The sequence below is a fragment of the Scyliorhinus torazame genome, chromosome 4 (assembly GCF_047496885.1).
Source record: "Scyliorhinus torazame isolate Kashiwa2021f chromosome 4, sScyTor2.1, whole genome shotgun sequence".
Lineage (NCBI taxonomy): Eukaryota > Metazoa > Chordata > Chondrichthyes > Carcharhiniformes > Scyliorhinidae > Scyliorhinus > Scyliorhinus torazame.
Window position 1 is genome coordinate 70,950,038 of NC_092710.1, and position 18,120 is coordinate 70,968,157.

Consider the following 18,120-nt stretch of genomic DNA (forward strand, 5'->3'; position numbering starts at 1 on the left):
CCAAATCACTGAGTGTCTTTAAGACAGAGATAGATAGGTTCTTGATTAATAAGGGGATCGGGGGTTATGGGGAGAAGGCAGGAGAATGAGGGTGAGAAAATATCAGACATGATTGAATTGCGGAGCAGACGCGATGGGCCGAGTGGCGTAATTCTGCTCCTATGTCTTATGGTCTGATGGTCTTATGGAAAAGCTGTAACTGCGGTTATTCTGGCGGCAAAAAAGCATCTGAAACAAAGACTATTTTTCCTTTTGCTTATTATTTTACCTCGTTGCACTCCTCAGGGGGCTGGTTTAGCACAGTGGGCTAAAGGCTCGATTGTAATGCAGAACAAGGCCAGCAGCGTGGGTTCAATTCCCGTACCAGATTCCCTGAGCAGGCGCCGGAATGTGGCGGCTAGGGGCTTTTCACAGTAACTTCATTGAAGCCTACTTGTGACAATAAATGAATATTATTATTATTGTCTATGTGTGTGCAGAGGCTGGGTGGAAAGTTAAAGTGGGGAGTTAGGAATTAATTAATAGTTAACCAGTTGTATTTGATGCATAGTTCATCATAGCTCTTGCTCTAAATAAACAGTAATTGTATTTAAACAAGAGAGTCATACCGTTTTGCAGCACAAAAAGATACCCTTCGGCCCATTGTGTCTGATTCAACAATCAAACACCTATCTATTACAATCCCATTCTCCAGCTCTTGGTCCGTGGCCTTGTATGCTGTGGCATTTCAAGCGCTCATCTAATCACTTCTTAAATGTAGTGAGGGATTCCGCCTCTACCTCTCTTCAGGCAGTGAGTTCCAGATTCTCACCACCCCCTGCATGGAAATGTTTTTCCTCCAATGCCCTCAAAATCGCCCGCTGCTGACCTTCAATCTACACCCCTTAAATCTATTCCTCTGATAAGGGGGAACGTTTATTACTGTCTGTCCTATATTAATCCTTTATAATTTTGTGCAGCTGAATCATGTCTCCTCTGCTCTAAGTAAAACTTCCCAAGCCTAACAAGCCTCTCTACCCCAACAACATCCTGGCGAATCTCTTCTGTACCCCAGTCACATCCATTCCTAAAAGCCCGTGAACTGAGTGCCCATTTTAGAGGACAGTTAAGAGTCAACCACATTGCTGTGGGGGGTCTGCAGGTACTCTACTCCAGACCAGGTAAAGATGTCAGATTTCCTTCGACAGGGACATTAGTGAATGCAGATTTTGAGTGAATGCAAGTTTCACCATCTGCTATGCTGGGATTCTAACGTGGTGACCAGCATTACCCTGGGTCTCTGGATTACTAGTTGAGTGACAATACCACGACGCCATCGAATAGTTTCAACGATTACTGAATGCAGCATGGCAGTGCTATTTATAATAATAATCTTTACTGTCACAAGTAGCCTTACATTAACACTGCAATGACGTTACTGTGAAAAGTCCCTAGTCGCCACATTCCGGCGCCTGTTCGGGTACAAAGAGGGAGAATTCAGAATGTCCAAACTACCTAACAGCACGTCTTTTGGGACTTGTGGGAGGAAACCGGAGCACCCGGAGGAAACCCATTCAGGGGAGAACGTGCTGACCCTGCACAGGCAGTGACTTAAGCCGGGAATCGAACCTGGGACCCTGGCGCTGTTAAGCAATAGTGTGCTACTGTGCCACCCATATTTGTGCTTTTTGTTGCAAATTTCCAGTAGGGTACATCATACAGTCGCAATTGTTTGTTTTGTGCCAGGTTAATTTCTGCTTTGGACAATGCTTATTTCTTCATGTTTTCTGTCTACAATTTGCTAAGTACCCAGACAATGCCCGGTGGTACAGATAATTATTCAGCACCTTGCTTCAAACTGGAATCTGAATCACCTTTGTCTCCTGGCTGTTTCCTTCGTCCCCCACTCCCTTCCCCAGCCCATTTAAGCTCTGCGACATGCTCCACGGATTGCTCGGTGTCTAAGATGTTCCTCCATGCATTGCACGGCTATATTGTCCACTCCAGGGTCAAACTTGTTGGCGAACCAAGGTTCCCTTTGGACAATCCAGTGGAGATCTCCAGTCCCATAGGTGCAGATCAGGTGATGGTACTTCCCTGTGCAAGGGGGATATAGGGCACCTTTCGCCATGTCGCCAGCCTCAAAACTCCACTTCACCACTCGGGCAATAATGCGCGGGCGCCCAGGGACGTGAGGAATAGAACCGGGCACCCCTGGCATTCTCTGCAGGGTGGCCCAGATGTGTTCGTCTGGGCTGTAGGTGTCTTGGGACCACTTAAAAAACGCCTGGATTTCCGCCGTCACAAACAAGTGACGCACAAATTCTCTGGTGACCAGAACGTAGGCACTGCCCACAAACATGGAGCTTCTTATGGGAGGGCGTTCCTTCTGTTGGTTAGTTAAGGCCACATACTCATGGACGTCATAATGAAATTTCCATCGTTTCTGAAAGCCAAACGAAATAAAAATGGTTTCTCGCAGCAAACATCACCTTTGTTTTCCCAACACCCATCACCAGCGGCAATAACAATGATCCTGAATTGCCTCAATCAGACCCTTTCTTGTTTTTTAGTCTGACATGGGGAGCCAAGGCCACACATAAACGTGGAGCTGAGGCCACACCCAGATCCGCCATTATCTGATTCAATACTGGAGCAAATTGGAAGGGCCAAATGGCTGGGAGCCTCCCGCTTCTATATCACTAATGGACATCGAGAAATGGTGCAGCACAGGAGGAAGTCCTTCTGTCCATCGAGTCAGCACTGGCTTCTCTGAAAGAACATTTTAACATGCCCCACGGCCCTGCCTCATCCCCATAACCTTCCACATTCTCTCATGTAACAACAGTCCAGAGATGTGCAGGTTAGGTGGATTGGCTATGCTAAATTGTACTTTAGTACTCAAAGGTTAAGTGGGGCTGCGGGGATAGTGTGATGGAGTGGGCATAGGTGCTCTTTCGGAGGGTGGGTGCAGACTCGATGGCCCCTTTTGGCCATCTGCTGCACTGTAGGGATTCCATGAAATCAATTGCCCTCTTGAACACCTCGATCAAACCTACCTCTGCCGCCTGTCATGAAGTTCGTTCCAGACTCCAATCACTCTCTGGGTGAAACTAACTTTCCACGAATACTCCTTTTTCCCATTAATCTGAATCTGTGCCTGCTAGTTCTTGATGTTGTCTTGAGTGGAAACAGCTTCTCACTATCATACACATCAACATCTCGAATACATCTGTCAAGTTTCCTCTCTGATTTATGTTCTCTAAGGAAAACATTACTGGTCTCTCCAATCTATCCTCATAGCTTCAGTTCTTTATCCCTGGAATAATTCTTGTGACTCTTCTCTGTACTCTCTCCAATGCCTTCACATCCCTCCTCAAGTAGGTACCCAGAACTGGACGGAGTACTCTAGTTGAGGCCCAACTAGTATCTTATACAAGTGCAACATGACCTCCTTGTACTCAAAGCCCCCATTGTCAAAGACGAAGATACGATATGCTTTAATAACTGCTCTCTCAGCCTGCCTTCAAAACGTCTGTAGATATACACCGGAGTCCCTGCACCTCCTTTAGAATTTCTCCCTTTATTTTATACTGTCTTTACACATTCTTCCTGCTAAAATATTTCACCACACACTTCACTGCATTGAATTATTTCTGCCACTTGTGTGCCCAATCCTCCAATTTATCTAAGTTCTCTTGAAGTTCAATATTATCCTTATCATAGTTCACAAAGATTCCAAACTTCATAACATCTGCAAATTGTGAAATCAGGTCCTGCACGCCACAGTCTAGGTCATTAATATATATCAGAAAGAGTGCTGAGCCCTGGGGAACGCCACTGCAAAACTTCTTCCAATATGAAAATAAACTATTACTCACTACTCTGCTTCCTGTCACTCAGCCAATTGCTTACCCAAGTGTTTACATTCCCTCTCAGTCCATGAGCTAGAAATGTGCCCACAAGATTGTTGTTTAGTACTGTATCAAATGTATTTTGAAACCCACATACACCACATCAACAGCGTTGCCCTCATCAACCTTCTCTGTTACCGCCACAAAAACCTCCAGCAAGTTAGTTGAACATGATTTTACCCTAATGAATCCATGCTGGTTTTCCTTAATTATCCTGCACTTGTCCAAATGATTATTGATGTTGTCCCGACCTATAGTTTCTAGAAGATTCTCTACCAATAACTGGTCTGAAGTTGATGGCTTTATCCTTGCACCCTTTTTTGATCAGGGATGTAACATTCTCAATTCTCCAGTCCTCTGGCACCGGCCGTGTGTCTAAGAAAGACTGAATAATCATCACCAGTGCCTCTGCAATTTCCACTCTCACTTCCCTCAGTAGCCCTGCATACATCCCACCCGGTCCTGCTAATGTATGTGGTATCATTCTAGCAAAGATAACCTTTCCAACTCCTTCTCTATCTCAATTGTACCTCCTTCCAGTCCACTAGTCTAAATTCTATGGTAATTATTTTATCCTCCCTCACTGGGTGATCAGAATCTCATCTTCAGATTTGGCATGTCACAGCCCTCTGGACTCTACATTGAGTTCAACAACTTTAGACTGAGACTTTTCTCCTCCACCCCTTTTCTAAAAAATAAATCCCATATTTTTCTTGCATCAATGCAAAATCTTCCTGCCCTCTTTTTGACCCCTTCTTGTTTTTCGTTGCCTTGATTTGCCGCAATACAAACATCTTATCAGGGTCATCTGCCACTTGTTCTTTAGTAGTGCTTTCACAGAGAGCCGAATATTGTTCTCCTCTTAACACATTCTGCTATTTTACCTTGATGCCACTATCAGCATCTTCTTAAGTCTTTAACGCTACCATTAACAGTCCTTTCCCTTGCGTCTATGACACCTTTGTCAATCTCTCCTTAGCTCCAACCTTTGCCTGACCTCTGCCTCGCCTGCTCCAAACTCTCCCCGACTACATAATCCATTACACTTCTACCCCTCTTCCGCTCTGAAGAAGTCACATGGACTCAAATCGTTAACTCGATTTCTCCACACATGGTGCCACACTTGCTGAACTAAGCCAGCATTTTCGATTTTTACCATCCATTTTCCTGTTTACTTCTCCTCGCAAGAAATGGTCACCATCCACTCGCTTTCCTAATTACTTGCTGGACCTGAATATGAGCCTTCTGCCATCAGTATTGTCGCCTTCTCTCTCTACCGCTACTGCCAGAAGTGTAGAGCATTTCCAGCATTCTCAGTATTTCCTCTTCAATAGCAAGCAAACAAATAGAGTGGGACGATGGAATACTTGGGTGGACAGATGGACACCCATCTCCGAGGAGGAATTAAAACAGAAAATGTTTGAAGTTGGCGGGGGGGTGGGATGGGGAGAACCCCAGGAGTTTTGCCAGAATCTGTGGCGAGAGAATGAGCGGCACGTTTCAATACCAATTAGCCTTATTCAGAACACTAAGGTGGCTTCTTTACCTTTTTGTATGTTGGTGGAATATCTGACTCAATAACATTCGTGCCATTCTGAGCCATGAGACTCTTGACTATCTCCCTGTTGGTTCTCGTTGGAAGGTCCTGTCCGCAGACATTGATTAGGTATCTCCAGGGAACAGGGCTCTGTAGCAGCTCTTCCATGCAGTTCAGATCAGCCTGAACCCGGGACCACGAGGCATATATCACCGACTCTGATTTGCAGGCAATGAAGACATTATTGAAACAGGAAGCGATGGCCTCGACCGCAGAGCGAAATGGCTTTGGAGACTTCCTGTCCACGTGGACACAGTACACATTCTGTGGAGCATAAATGCTTCTCAGGAGCCTTTCGAACATCTCGATGTTCCCATGGATCACCATAGAATAAGCCAGGGGAAAATTCCGTTCCTCGGCGCTTAAGGGGAAAGTGATGTATTTGCGGTTTTTAACAAAAATGCCACAGTCTCGGGCCTTCATTAAATAATCGATTTCGGTGAAGACTTTATACTTGTTCGCGATTTCAATGGACTTTAAGAGGGATTTTCCAATGGCTTCGTAATCACCGCGAATTATCTCCCAACAACTGGAGTTCTCTGATGACAGACCAAGTGACTCATACCGTGCACAGTCACCAGACTTTCCTTTACCAGCTATCCAATAGTTCACCGGCAGATCTTGTTTCCGGAAGAAATATCCACCCAGAATGGCCATGGAGAATACAAGCAGGAGTAGCCACCCGGCCAGACACCGAGTCAACTTCCTCATTGTTCTGCTGCATGTGTTCTATCTATCCAGTCACATTTCCGGACATAATTCTTAAGCAGGTGTACAATAAGGCCTCGCAAAGGAGCCAATGGAGGATTTATTTGAAGTGTCAAGTTTCCAAACACTGAAGATTTGAAGTCTGATATTTGGTGCTGAGAGACAGCAATTGTGGATTCATTGGCTAGGGTAGCCTGCTCCAGGTGCCTTGTTGTCCCTTCTTCGGAGATTCTATGCTGGTTCAGATTTTACAGCACCTCTCCCCCCCTACACCCAATCCTTCCGTCCCTGGAGCTGTTGTGGCGCTCAGTGCCTCGCCACCTGGCGCGGGAACTGGTTGTCCCTTGACAAAGCTTTTGGCAATCACGTTTTCTGCCATGTAACTGGTGTCACTTGGTGTTCAGTCCCCACCTTCTCCATTTCCCTGTCTCGAAACTTCGAACATTCTGTCCAACGAAAGGTTTGGGGTAGATCTTTAAAAAGAGTCACATGTGAGAATCAGAAAAGTAATCAAATATTTTGACAGTATCACAATTCGGGATAACGAATAAAGTATTGCATGTCTAATAACATCCATAAGTAGAACTTGAAACACAAGCAGCCATGGTCTTATCAAATGACTCCAGGGGCCGAATGGCCTACTTCTGCTATTGTTCCGTACCTTTTATTTCACTTCATTCATGGGCGGTGGGTTTCGCCCTCTGGAACAGCATTTATTATCCATCACTAATTGCCCTTCAACTGAACGGTTTGCTCGGCCATTTCAGAGGGTCAGTTCAGAGTCAACCATATTGCTGTGGGCCTGGAATCACATGTAGGCCAGGCCAAGTCAGAGTGGCCAATCCCTCTCCCGAAATGAAATCCGTGAACTAGATGTTTTTTTTAAATGAAAATTGACAATGGTTTCCTGGTGATCATTGGGCTTTCCATTCCAGATTGGTATTGAATTCAGATTTCACCATCTGCCATAGTTGGATTCTAACCAGAGGTCATCGACCTTGAACATAAGAACAAGAAGCAGGAGTAGGTCATTCCGCCCCTCAGGCCTGCCCCGCCATTTAATAAGATCCTGGCTGATCTGATGGTAAACTCAAAACTGCATCCCGCATACCACCAATAACCTATCACCCCCTTGAGAATCTATCCGCCTCTGACTTAAAAGATATTGAAAGACTGATTCCACCAGCCCTTGAGAAATGGATTTCAAAGACTCACAATCCTCTGGCGCCCAGTGTCCAGTGCCAATACTACGATGCCGTTACCACCACCACGAGATACAGCCTCAATCACTTCACAGTCATCTAACTGCTGGTGAGGTGCGGTGATCAATAAAAAGCAGTAAACTCTGCAGCCAATGTGTGCGCAGCGAGTTCCCCGCCCACGGCACTGTGAATATGGCCAGGCTATTTATTCTGGAGATGGTCGTTGATGGTTACGTTCGGCACGTTTGCAATGATTGTGTCAAAAAAAAAGTGTTGGTTATAGGTCTAACATAGAATAGGTCAGAGAAACGAGGTACGCTTCATTAAGTACCACCCCGTTTACTGCAACAGTGCCGGGATTCCCCAGCAATCTGGGAGGATATTTCCCCGCTGTTAATGCAGTGGGTTTTCCGGCGGCTTGGGGTTGCTTTAATGGGAAATCCCAGTAACAAGCGGCGAGAAGGGAGGATCTCGCCGAAAAACACATGGTTGGTGGATCGGAGTATTCCACCCCAGATAGGTAAGTTAACATTTCAGGGCGTGCTGTGAGAATTGTGATCGGTTCGTTTTGAAGCAGGTTTGGAGGGGCTGGGGCCCGGGGGGGGGGGCAACTGGCGAGGATGACGCAGAGTCTACAGAAGGATGATATAAACAGGTTTGGTGAGTGGGGGGGAAACTTGGCAGATGGAATATAATGTAGTCAATGTTGAAGTTATTCGGTAGGAAGAATAAAGGAGCTGAATGTTAGTTAAATGGAGAAAGACTTCAGAAAACTGCAGCAACAGAAGCAGTTGTGGGTCCTCGTGCATAAAACATGAAAATTCGAGAATTGGAAGAGCCCGCCAACAATCCAGCAGGCACTTTAGCCCGTTGAGGGGCCAATTCAATGCCATTTTATGTGGCCTTTCTGCTTTTATAGTTGCGGGGCCCATTGGTCGGGCGGACTTTACGATTTAGCTGCACCCTCGATCCAGGGCGTGAACTGCCGGGACTGAAATGAAATTAGCAAAGCTGGGTGAGGACTGGGGTTTGTGGCTTATTGTGCTGCCTACACACTCTGCATAGTTTTTCCCGTCGCTATTTATTTTTTGCGGGTCAGCAGCTCCTTCAGACAACACTGCAGTGCCTGTCCCCCTGAGGGAGCACAACATAAATATCAGCCCCCAACTCTCCCTTTTCCCGGCTCCCTCTACCCGCCAGCCTTTCACAGAGCGCATGTTTCACGCTTGGGTGGCTGTTAATTGGCCAGACAGAGTGAAATTGCGCTCCAGGGAGGCTGGCCGCGGCGAGGAATGTGTTACCCTCCCACTTCCCAGCCCGCCTAGCCCGCAGGTCCAACGGGCAAAATATCCAGGCTAATGATACCTTTGCAAACCGTTAGTTAGGCCTCAGCTACGCGTTTGCGTCCAGTTCTAGGAACAACATTTGATGGATGTAGAGATTTTAGAGAGAGTGCATAGGCGATTTATTAGCACGCTCCCAGCCAAGTGGAGAGATTAGGCCAACTCCGATTGTTCTGCTTACACCAGAGAGACTTAACGAGGAACATTAACGGAGGTGTCGAAAGTGTGAACGGTTTTGATCAAACATAGAGAGAGAAACAGCTTACTTGGGCAAGAGGGTCAGTAGCTCGAGGAAAGGCCTGCAGAGACTGGATGCACGGATGGCGTTTCCTCGGCTTAGAAGTCCAGAACCAGGAGACAGTCTCAGGATACGGGGTAGGCCATTTAGGAGAAACCCTCTTCGCTCAGAGGGTGGTAACCCTGTGGAATTCTCTACCACAGAAGTCTATGGAGATGAAATGACTGAACAAGTTTAAGAAGGAATAGATAGACTTCTAAACTCTCAAGGTTTCAAGGGGCATAGGGAGAGCACAGGTGGATGGTGTTGAGAGAGAAGATAAGCCATGGTCATATTAATAATGGAACAAGCCCAAAGGGCTGAATAACCTACTGCAGATCTTATTTTCTCCGTGGCTTAGTAATATCGATATATATATAGCACTTGGGGGGAATGGGTTCAAAGGTTATGGGGAGAAAGTGATCGCGATGAATGGCGGAGCAGGCTCGAAGCGCCAAAAGGCCTCCTCCTGCTCCTATCTTCTATGTAACTATGTATAGCCCAGCCACAATGGGTCCAAAGGTCATTTCTGTCTATTTGTTACCAAGCAACAGCTGCAGAAACCTAATTCAAGGGAAACCTCCACCTTCGATAAACATTGCTAGATGTAAAGTATGTCTTCATAAAGATTTTTTATTCTTTTATGGGAGTTGTTGGTTGGTGAATGGAAGGTGAATGGTAATAAAACATTAAAGCATTGATGCAGAGTAGGTCTGACTAGCAACATAAAGGTACCGAAGCAAAATCAGGGCTTTGATTTCACAATGCTCGTGCGGTCAAAATCCCCGACTAGGAGGTGCCTAGGGAAGCGCTGTATTGTCGCTGGACAGTAATCCAGAGAGCCGGGGGAGCCAGGTTCGAATCCCACTACCGGAGATGGTGAAATTGGAATTCAGTAAAATATCTGGAACGAAACCCTTACCTGGTCCCGCCAAATGTGACGCCAGATCACAGCAAGGTGGCTGACTCTTAAAAATGCCCCCTGAAATGGCAATTGAGGGATTGGGGGAAAAAAACATAATTGAATAAAACAAAAACAAATCGTACGAGAGGATGACAGCCGCCAATCCAAATGTCATGTGCACTCGCACGATATTTCGGTCGGTGGGCGCGCACGAGAGTTGTAAAAGCGCCCAGCAATAGACAAGTTAACCCATTGACTTACCCGACCCGTCTCCCTTTATCGTTAGCGGCAGGGTCGATTGGCTTGGCGGCCTTTGCGTTACAGTCCAATAGAAACTGTCCCCGCACCCTCCTCTGTCTCAGCCCCGACCCCACCCGCCTTTCCCAGCGCCTTCCGCGCCCACTACCTGTTCATTGGCCAGCCAGCGAGTGAAAACACCTTCCGGGCCAGTTGCCTGCCGAGTCTGTGCGCCCGATGGATAGAGCAAAAAAACTCAGGCTAATGAAGGCAAAATTCAAACTTCCCGATGCGGAGGAAAGAAACTAATCCAAATGTAGGACAGAGTTCATGGCCTGAAGTTGTCCAACACACTGCTGACTCCAGAACGCTAGTCAGAAGATAATGTTCTGTTCCTGTAGTTCATGTTGGGACCTCACTGGGACATTGTAGCAGGCTAAGGGGGTGGGGCGGAAATCTGGGCGTGAGGACCAGTTGGCTAATCGAAATGGCAAGCGACTGGAAGGGCAGAGTCCGACTTGCAGGCTGAGTGGAAATGTTTCTCCAAGGGGCAGCGGAAGATATGTGAGGGGCGATAGAGGAGTGGGCCAGGGTGTTGTGATGGGGAAGCCGCCGCTCCTACTTTTAGGGGAGTGGAGGGGAGGACGCGATTGACAGGGTGCAGGTGGGGGGGGGGGGGGGGGGGGGGGCATCTCCTGCAGTTAGCGGGAATGACAGAGAGTAATCCCTTGATTCTCGCGGCGGGTGGGGTGGAAAGTGAGGACAATTGGTCGTTATGGGAGGGTGGAGACGGGGTGAAGAAAGTGTGAAATGATTGAAGAGCCTGTCAACCGTATTAGCCGGGAGGTGGAAATCCTTGGCGGAGGGAGAATGGATGCATGTTGCAGGCAGTAAGCGGCGCAAGAGGAGACAGCAAAATGAGATGTAGACACATTGTGGTCTTCAGAATTTGCTGTTTGCTTCACGTGAGTAGTTTTGGTAAGTTTTTCCAAAGCTCAAATATACAACAAAAAACAAAGAATGAAGAATAAAGAACAAAGAACAATACAGCACAGGAACGGGCACTTCAGCCCTCCAAGCCTGTACTGGTCATGCTACCAACCTTTGCCAAACCCTCAGCACTTCCCTGTGCCGTATCACTCTATGCCCATTCTAGCCACGTGTTTGTCAAGATGCTTTTTGAACGCCGTTAATGTATCTGCTTCCACAATCTCCCCTGGCAACACGTTCCAAGCACTCACCACTCTCTGCGTGAAAAACCTGCCTCGCACATCTCCTCTAAACACTGGAAGCTCTATATAAGTGACTGGCTCTTCATACTGCAAGGGTAACAAGTGATGTATGAGGAGACAGGAGACTACACCTGTGCGAGACATATGTGGAGTACGCAGTTAGAAATATGTTTCACATGTGAACTCAATGGAAGGCATGAAAGAGATACTCCAACTGATCCCGGTGTCATTAGTCTCGAAAAATTGGAACCTGAGAAGGAGCTGATGGGTGATTATGTGTACTTTGTGCACCTTAGAGTAAACAGTAGAAAAGTACGCTTAAGCTGTGGCAGGCCAGCCCTTCCTGTGACACGTGGGAATTCATGGATACTTCACATGACTGAAACATGGGCTGGTGGTGTCACTTAGGAGGTGTCACTTCGCACTAAGAGTGCTGCTTTGGCTGAGTGAGAGTCCATTTTGGAGCTGGGTGAAAACGGAATTCGAGTCGTGAGTTACAAAAGTACTAATTGAACTTGCTTTCAGGGTAGCTAAATTAGGTATTTAATTGTGTAATTTAGCTATTCAGTTGAGTAATTAAAAGCTGCACTCCATTTAGGAGCATTCCTGAAACATTAGTCAACTGCGTTTCATTCAACTGTAACTTTTCGTTGGTTAATTGTTCAACTGGTCCAAGCCAATTTTCACGGCATTGTCATTTCATCCGAGAAAGGCTGAGGCTTCCCAGTGCTGCTGCTTGTCTGCACTGGGAGTGCTGCTTTGACTGAGTGAGAGGGCATTTTGGAGTTGGGTGAAAGCAGGGAGTTAGGTGGAACTGGGAGAAGGGGAAACTGACAGCTGAGGCTACAAGGGAGAGAACTGATTGGTAAGTCTCCAGGGAGCAGAGTCGGAGAGAGGAGTTCCAGACACGGTGAGTAAACAAAGTAACTGACCTGAGGTTAAAAATAAATTCAGTGCACGTGGCGTCACCGGGAATTGGCTGGTAAGGAATCTGCATTCAACTTGAAACTAAAACATTTTCCGCAGCGGAGAGGAGGGACAGCTGACCGGTAAGCAAGCAGACTGCAGCTGGGGAAGGTAAGGAAACACTTTCTCTCACTGAAACTGACAAGAGTTCCGATCTGGGGAAAACCAGTTACAACGCAGGAAGGCTGTGATTTGATTGGCTAATAGGGAAACTGTTACATTTGTAACCCCACTTTATTAAAGTTTATAAATTGCTTTCAGACGAGGTAATAAGGAGGGACTGCAGCCCTCCAGTCAAGTGGGATATAGAAGTGCAACAATACAGGCAGATCACTGAGAAGCACACCAACAGTAGGGCGGTAAGAGTAGGGCGAATTTAACTATCCCAGCATCTATGAAGAGATACACTTTTTTTCTGTTATTCAGTTCTCCTGCCTTGGCCCAGCACATTGCCAATCCTCCCCACATCACCAATGTCCCTTGTTGTTCAGTATTGCTCCCACTGAGCACTGATCATTGCTTTCCTATTAACACATTCAGTTATCTTATCTTTGCTATTATTAACACTATTCAGTCCCTAATGGCCGCTTTGTCTCATGCCCATGACACCTTTGTCAAACTTTGCTTAGCTTTGACCTATCACTAACGTCCATCCCCCCCCCCCCCCCCCCCTAATATATAATTCATCACATTTTCATCCCTCTTCCATTCTGTAGAAGGGTCACGAAAGAGAAAATGCTGGAAAATCTCAGCAGGTCTGGCAGCATCTGTAGGGAGAGAAAAGAGCTAACGCTTTGAGTCCGATGACTCTTTGTCAAAGCTAACAGACAAAGTGGGAAATAGTTATACTGTGGAGTGAGAATGAAAGATGAATCATAGCTACAGAAACCCAGGGAAACCGGTTCCAATGGCCACAGAAGCCAAGGGGAAAGAGTGCTAATGGCAGTCCCGAGAGAACAAAAGATGTGAAAGGGTCATATCGACTCGGAACATTAACTCTGTTTCACTTTTCATAGATGCTGCAAGACCTGCTGAGTTTATCCAGCACTTTCTGTTTTCATTTAAGTAAATGGAGACATTGTTCAATGGGCAGCACTGTGGCACAATGGGTATCACAAATGCCTCACAGCACCAGGCACCCAGGTTCGCATCTGGCCTTGGACGACTGTCCGTGTGGAGTGTTACTATTCTCCCAGTGTTCATGTGATTTCCTCTGGTTAACTCCCACAGTCCAAAGATATGAATGTTAGGTGGATTGGTCATGCTAAATTTGCCCTTAGTGTCCAAAGGATCTGTCCAAAGGTTAGGTGGGGTTACAGGGATTGGGTGGGGGAATTAGCCTGTGTGAGGTGACCTTTCGGAGGGTTGGTACAGACCTGATAGGCCGAATGGCCATGCATCCTGATGCAGTGCAAGAGTGCTGGTGGATGGGGACTGTCTGGGTCTCCATTCGAGGGAGAAGAGGAAATCCATTAGGACATCTTGCCTGGGAGGGAAGGGATATTTGGGAAAGAAAAGGAGGCGGTTAGGTCAAGGAAGCAGGAAAATGTTGAAATGAAGGGACTGGACTGTTTTGTTACCTGTGTGGTAGGTAACATGTGCTACTCAATCCTTGGTTAGTGATGAGGTATTCTGAATCCCGATGAAGAAGATTCGAACTCTTCCAGTAGTACCAAAAGGTTTATTGAGTAACTACAACAATATTTACATGAGTTCTTTAGTTTAACTTTGATACTAGTGATAAGGTTAACAAGATCTAACTATGGTAACTATACGTAACTCCACTGGCCATCTAAACTAGTCTGCTGTTGCTTTGATCACAGTGCACCCAAGAGAGGGAGAGAGAGCCAATGTGGCTGCCTTTATACCCCTGTTGGTCCGGCCCTCTAATGATCATGCGGTGCTACTGATTAGACATTAACCCCTTGTGTACATGCACACATAGTGATCACTACATCCCCTTTTTTTCGTGTTACATATTTTTTGTATGTTGTATAGAAAATTGAACAAACATAATGGATGCAGTTTGCAAAGGCGTTACATAAAATCAATGAGTTAGTCCGTCAAATGTTAATACATTTACTCTCTTAAGTCTTGTTTTGCTTGCGTGAATTACGTAGACAAATGATGCTTTGTACAAGCTGTGATAATCTTGACGATTATACAAAGCCAATTAATATTTGAGTCCAGTTTTAATTTAAAAAACATATTTTCTGAGTCCATACTTTATGAGTTTGTGCGGTCGAGTTGCTTTCTTCTTCTGTTGTTGAAGTGGTGATGTTGATGTTGTCATTTCTGTGTGAACGTCGTCAGTGTTCCTGTATTTAAGTAGCCAAGAAGTCATCAATGAGGTATTTGAATGGTCGAATCACTTTGTTGTCTGATTTATGCTTATTTTTTCTATGCTTGTGGTATTGATACGGTGTTACATCTTTGTTGTCTGACCTGGACTTTTTCCTGTGTTTGTGGTGTTGATTCTGCATGTCATCCTTCTTGACAGCTGGTTTGCTGGTTTGTTGTGGAGCAAATGTGAATTTGTGAGATGTATTGCCATGCCATGGCATGTTTGTACCCTTGCCATTGTTTTGCAGTGTGCTGTGGCATTGTCCTTCATTACCAGAGTTGTACCATGTTGTACAGGTCATTGTTTCATTGTTGTCGTTTCTGTCTTGGTCGTTTTCGTTGTCGTTCTTGTTGCTATCGTTCTTGTTGTTGTTTTTGTCGTGCTTGTTGTTTCTGGTTTTGTTGTTTTCGCTGTTGCTCCTGTTGTTTTTCTTGTCGTGCTTGTTGTTTTTGTTGTTGTTCTTGTAGTTCTTGTAACTTTTGATGTTGCAGTCGTTGTTCTTGTTTCTGCACGCTTCGTGTTGTTGTTGTTGCTCATGTTGCACTGCATGTTGTTTTCGGTGTTGCTGTTGTGCTCAATGAGTGTTCCGTTTGGTTGATGTGAGTCACAGTTATTGGTGTCAGTGTCCTTTACTGTATCTGTTACATTGAGCGTTTCTTCTTGAGTATTGTGAGAATGATCTGATGTTGCATTAATGTTGGTGACATCAGTCATTTGCGGTGGATTTGATTCCTTTGCTTTGCTTCCTTGGTACTCCTCTTATAGAGTCATTTCTGGTTCACTTGAATCATCTGTGATCTCTTTGTGCTCCTCTTCTGGAGTTATTTCTGGTTCATTTGAATCACCTTTGGTTTCTTGGTGCTCCTCTTTTGGAGCCAAAACCTTCACAATTTCATTTGATGTGGTCTCTCTGGATTGCTGAGTGCTTCTTTGCTGAGATATGTCAATCTCGCTATGATCCTGCACATCCTGGAAGGGAATTGCGATTTCTTTGTCACTTGTCTCACATACAGTGGGTAGACATTCAGTGTCTTCTTGTTGGTTAAATGAGCTGGGTAGACTGTCATAGTCTTCTTCTGGTGGCTCAAATAAGCTTGATAGATCTTCATGGTCTTGGTCATGCATGGCGTTCGCTATGGAGTGTTTGATTGCTTCCATTTTTGAGTCTGTCACCGAGCTGTCTGTGGAGGCTCGCATCACTCTCTTTGTGGAGGCATGTGTCGTTCTCTTTGTGGAGTCTTTCATCGCTCTCTCTGTGGAGTCTTTCATCACTTTCTCTGTGGAGTTTTTCATCGCTCGCTCTGTGGAGTCCTTCATCGCTCTCTCTGTGGAGTCTGTCATCGCTCTCTCTGTGGAGTCTGTCATCGCTCTCTTTGTGGAGTCGTGCAGTGTTCTCACTGTAGAGTCGATCTGTACTCTATCAACGGAGTTGTTCTGTGCTCTCTGTGTGGCATTGTCTTATTCTTGGGTATTGCTGTCATCCAATGAATCGACGATCTGCCATGGTACCATGGTATTTGATTCAACTACCATGAGAAGAGTAGTGGTGAGCTTTTCAACCTTGTTGCTGATGCTGTGATCAGCATATCCGAATAACTCAGCCATGTCTGAGCAGTATTGTGTGCATTGTTCGATAGACAAATCATCCCTTTTTGTTTCGGAGTTGTTCTCGTTCTCTTCACGTTCAATGAACAAATCATCTTCTTTGGTTTCAGATTTTTCATTGTGCTCTTCACTTTGGGTGGTGCAGACTGCTTGTTCCAGGGTGTTCTGAAAGTTATTTTCAACTGCTGGTGTACGGTCGGGCATTGTTCTGTCTTTTGAGGTAAGACAATTGGGATGGCAGCTTTAAATTTCTTTTTGTTCATTTTCGTGCATTCCCCTTTTAAGTGGGCGTGGTGCGGGTCCTCTGACGTCATGACGCTCGTGGCGCCATGTGTAGGACTCGATCGCACATGCGCAATTCGCGTTTCCTTTACTGTGCGCTCTTTGCACAACTGCGCGTGTGCGGCTCCTTTCCGAAGATGGCTGCCGCTCAGAACTTCCGTGCTCTTCTGTTTCAACCCTGCCTCTTCCTCGTGGTAAGTTTTGGCGCCGATTTTATCGATTTTGTTTTCTGGATAATGTTTCTGCGTTTGTAGAGTCTCATAGTATTGATTTTGTTTTTGTTCATAAGCAAGGCATTTTTATACAGCAGTTTCTAGAGTTAGATGCTTATTTTGTGATAGTTCTTCATAGATTACATAGAATTCACAGTGCAGAAGGAGGCCATTCAGCCCATCGAGCCTGCACCGGTCCTTGGAAAGAGCACCCCCATTTTAAGCCCAGACCTCCGCCCCATATCCTTAACCCAGCAACCCCACCCAACCCCTTTGGACACGAAGGGCAATTTAGCATGGCCAATCCACCTAACCTGCACGTCTTTGGACTGTGGGAGGAAACCGGAGCACCCGGAGAAAACCCACGCAGACACGGGGAGAACGTGCAGACTCCGCACAGACAGTGACCCAAGCCGAGAATCGAACCTGGGACCCAGGAGCTGTGAAGCGACAATGCTAACCACTGTGCTACCGTGCCGCCCGCTCTTTCCTCAAATCTTTATCAGATAGTCCAGAAATTAATTGACACTGTCTCCGAAATCAGCATAATCCCAGCCTTGTGGCATTAACTTGAGATTTGTAATAAAATCAAGGATGGGCCGTCCGTTTCTCTGGCATTTATGGCAATTGTTAAATCTTTCCAGCATCTCACCAGAGTGATTCTTAGTGTTCATCAAATTTTTTGAGTATTGCTTCTATTTTGATGTCGTCTTCACCTTCTAAGTAATTAAAGCAATTCTAGATTTCTCTAGCTTCATGCCCTCCTATTGAGAGTAGTAGTGCTATTTTCGTTGCATTAGAGACGGTGCTTAAACCATTAGCTGCGATAAATATTTGGAATATCTGTTCAAATCTTTTCCAGCCATAACTTAAATTACTGGTTGTTTCCAGCTGCCCTTGAGGCCCAAAGAGTCCCATAGTTAGTCATCGAGGATCCATTTGCTGCAAAGTCTTCCACCGTCGAATATCCAGTATTCTCTTTTTCTCCTCTTTTTATCTAACCTAATTTAACTAGTTCTGTGTAAGCCACTCGGCTGGTACCATGTTTTGTTACCTGTGTGGTAGTTAACATGTGCTACTCAATCCTTGGTTAGTGGTGGGGTATTCTGAATCCCGATGAAGAAGATTCAAACTCTTCCAGTAGTAAGAAAAGCTTTATTGAGTAACTACAACAATATTTACATGAGTTCTTTAGTTTAACTTTGATACTAGTGATAAGGTTAACAAGATCTAACTATGGTAACTATATTTAACTTCACTGGCCATCTAAACTAGTCTGCTGTTGCTTTGATCACAGTGCACCCAAGAGAGGGAGAGA

The 18,120-nt window shown here is 45.6% G+C and overlaps 1 protein-coding gene across 1 annotated transcript; it reads right to left on the bottom strand.

Annotated features, from left to right (window-relative positions):
- Positions 1-464: 464 nt before the first annotated feature.
- On the bottom strand, positions 465-6,461 carry LOC140410294 (beta-1,3-galactosyl-O-glycosyl-glycoprotein beta-1,6-N-acetylglucosaminyltransferase 3-like). Its single transcript, XM_072498272.1, has 2 exons — positions 5,440-6,461; positions 465-2,425 (listed from the first exon to the last, which is right to left on the bottom strand). The coding sequence occupies exons 1-2, from the start codon at positions 6,199-6,201 to the stop codon at positions 1,904-1,906; spliced, it is 1,284 nt and encodes a 427-aa protein (XP_072354373.1). The 5' UTR covers positions 6,202-6,461; the 3' UTR covers positions 465-1,903.
- Between the last annotated feature and the right edge of the window lie 11,659 nt (positions 6,462-18,120).

Bases quoted from the DNA above. Each gene is read 5' to 3' on its own strand.
- LOC140410294 (XM_072498272.1), bottom strand. From the start codon at position 6,201: ATGAGGAAGTTGACTCGGTGTCTGGCCGGGTGGCTACTCCTGCTTGTA. The intron at 2,426-5,439 runs GTAAAGAAGCCA...TTTGGCTTTCAG, and splicing joins TTCCACCAACATACAAAAAG to AAACGATGGAAATTTCATTA.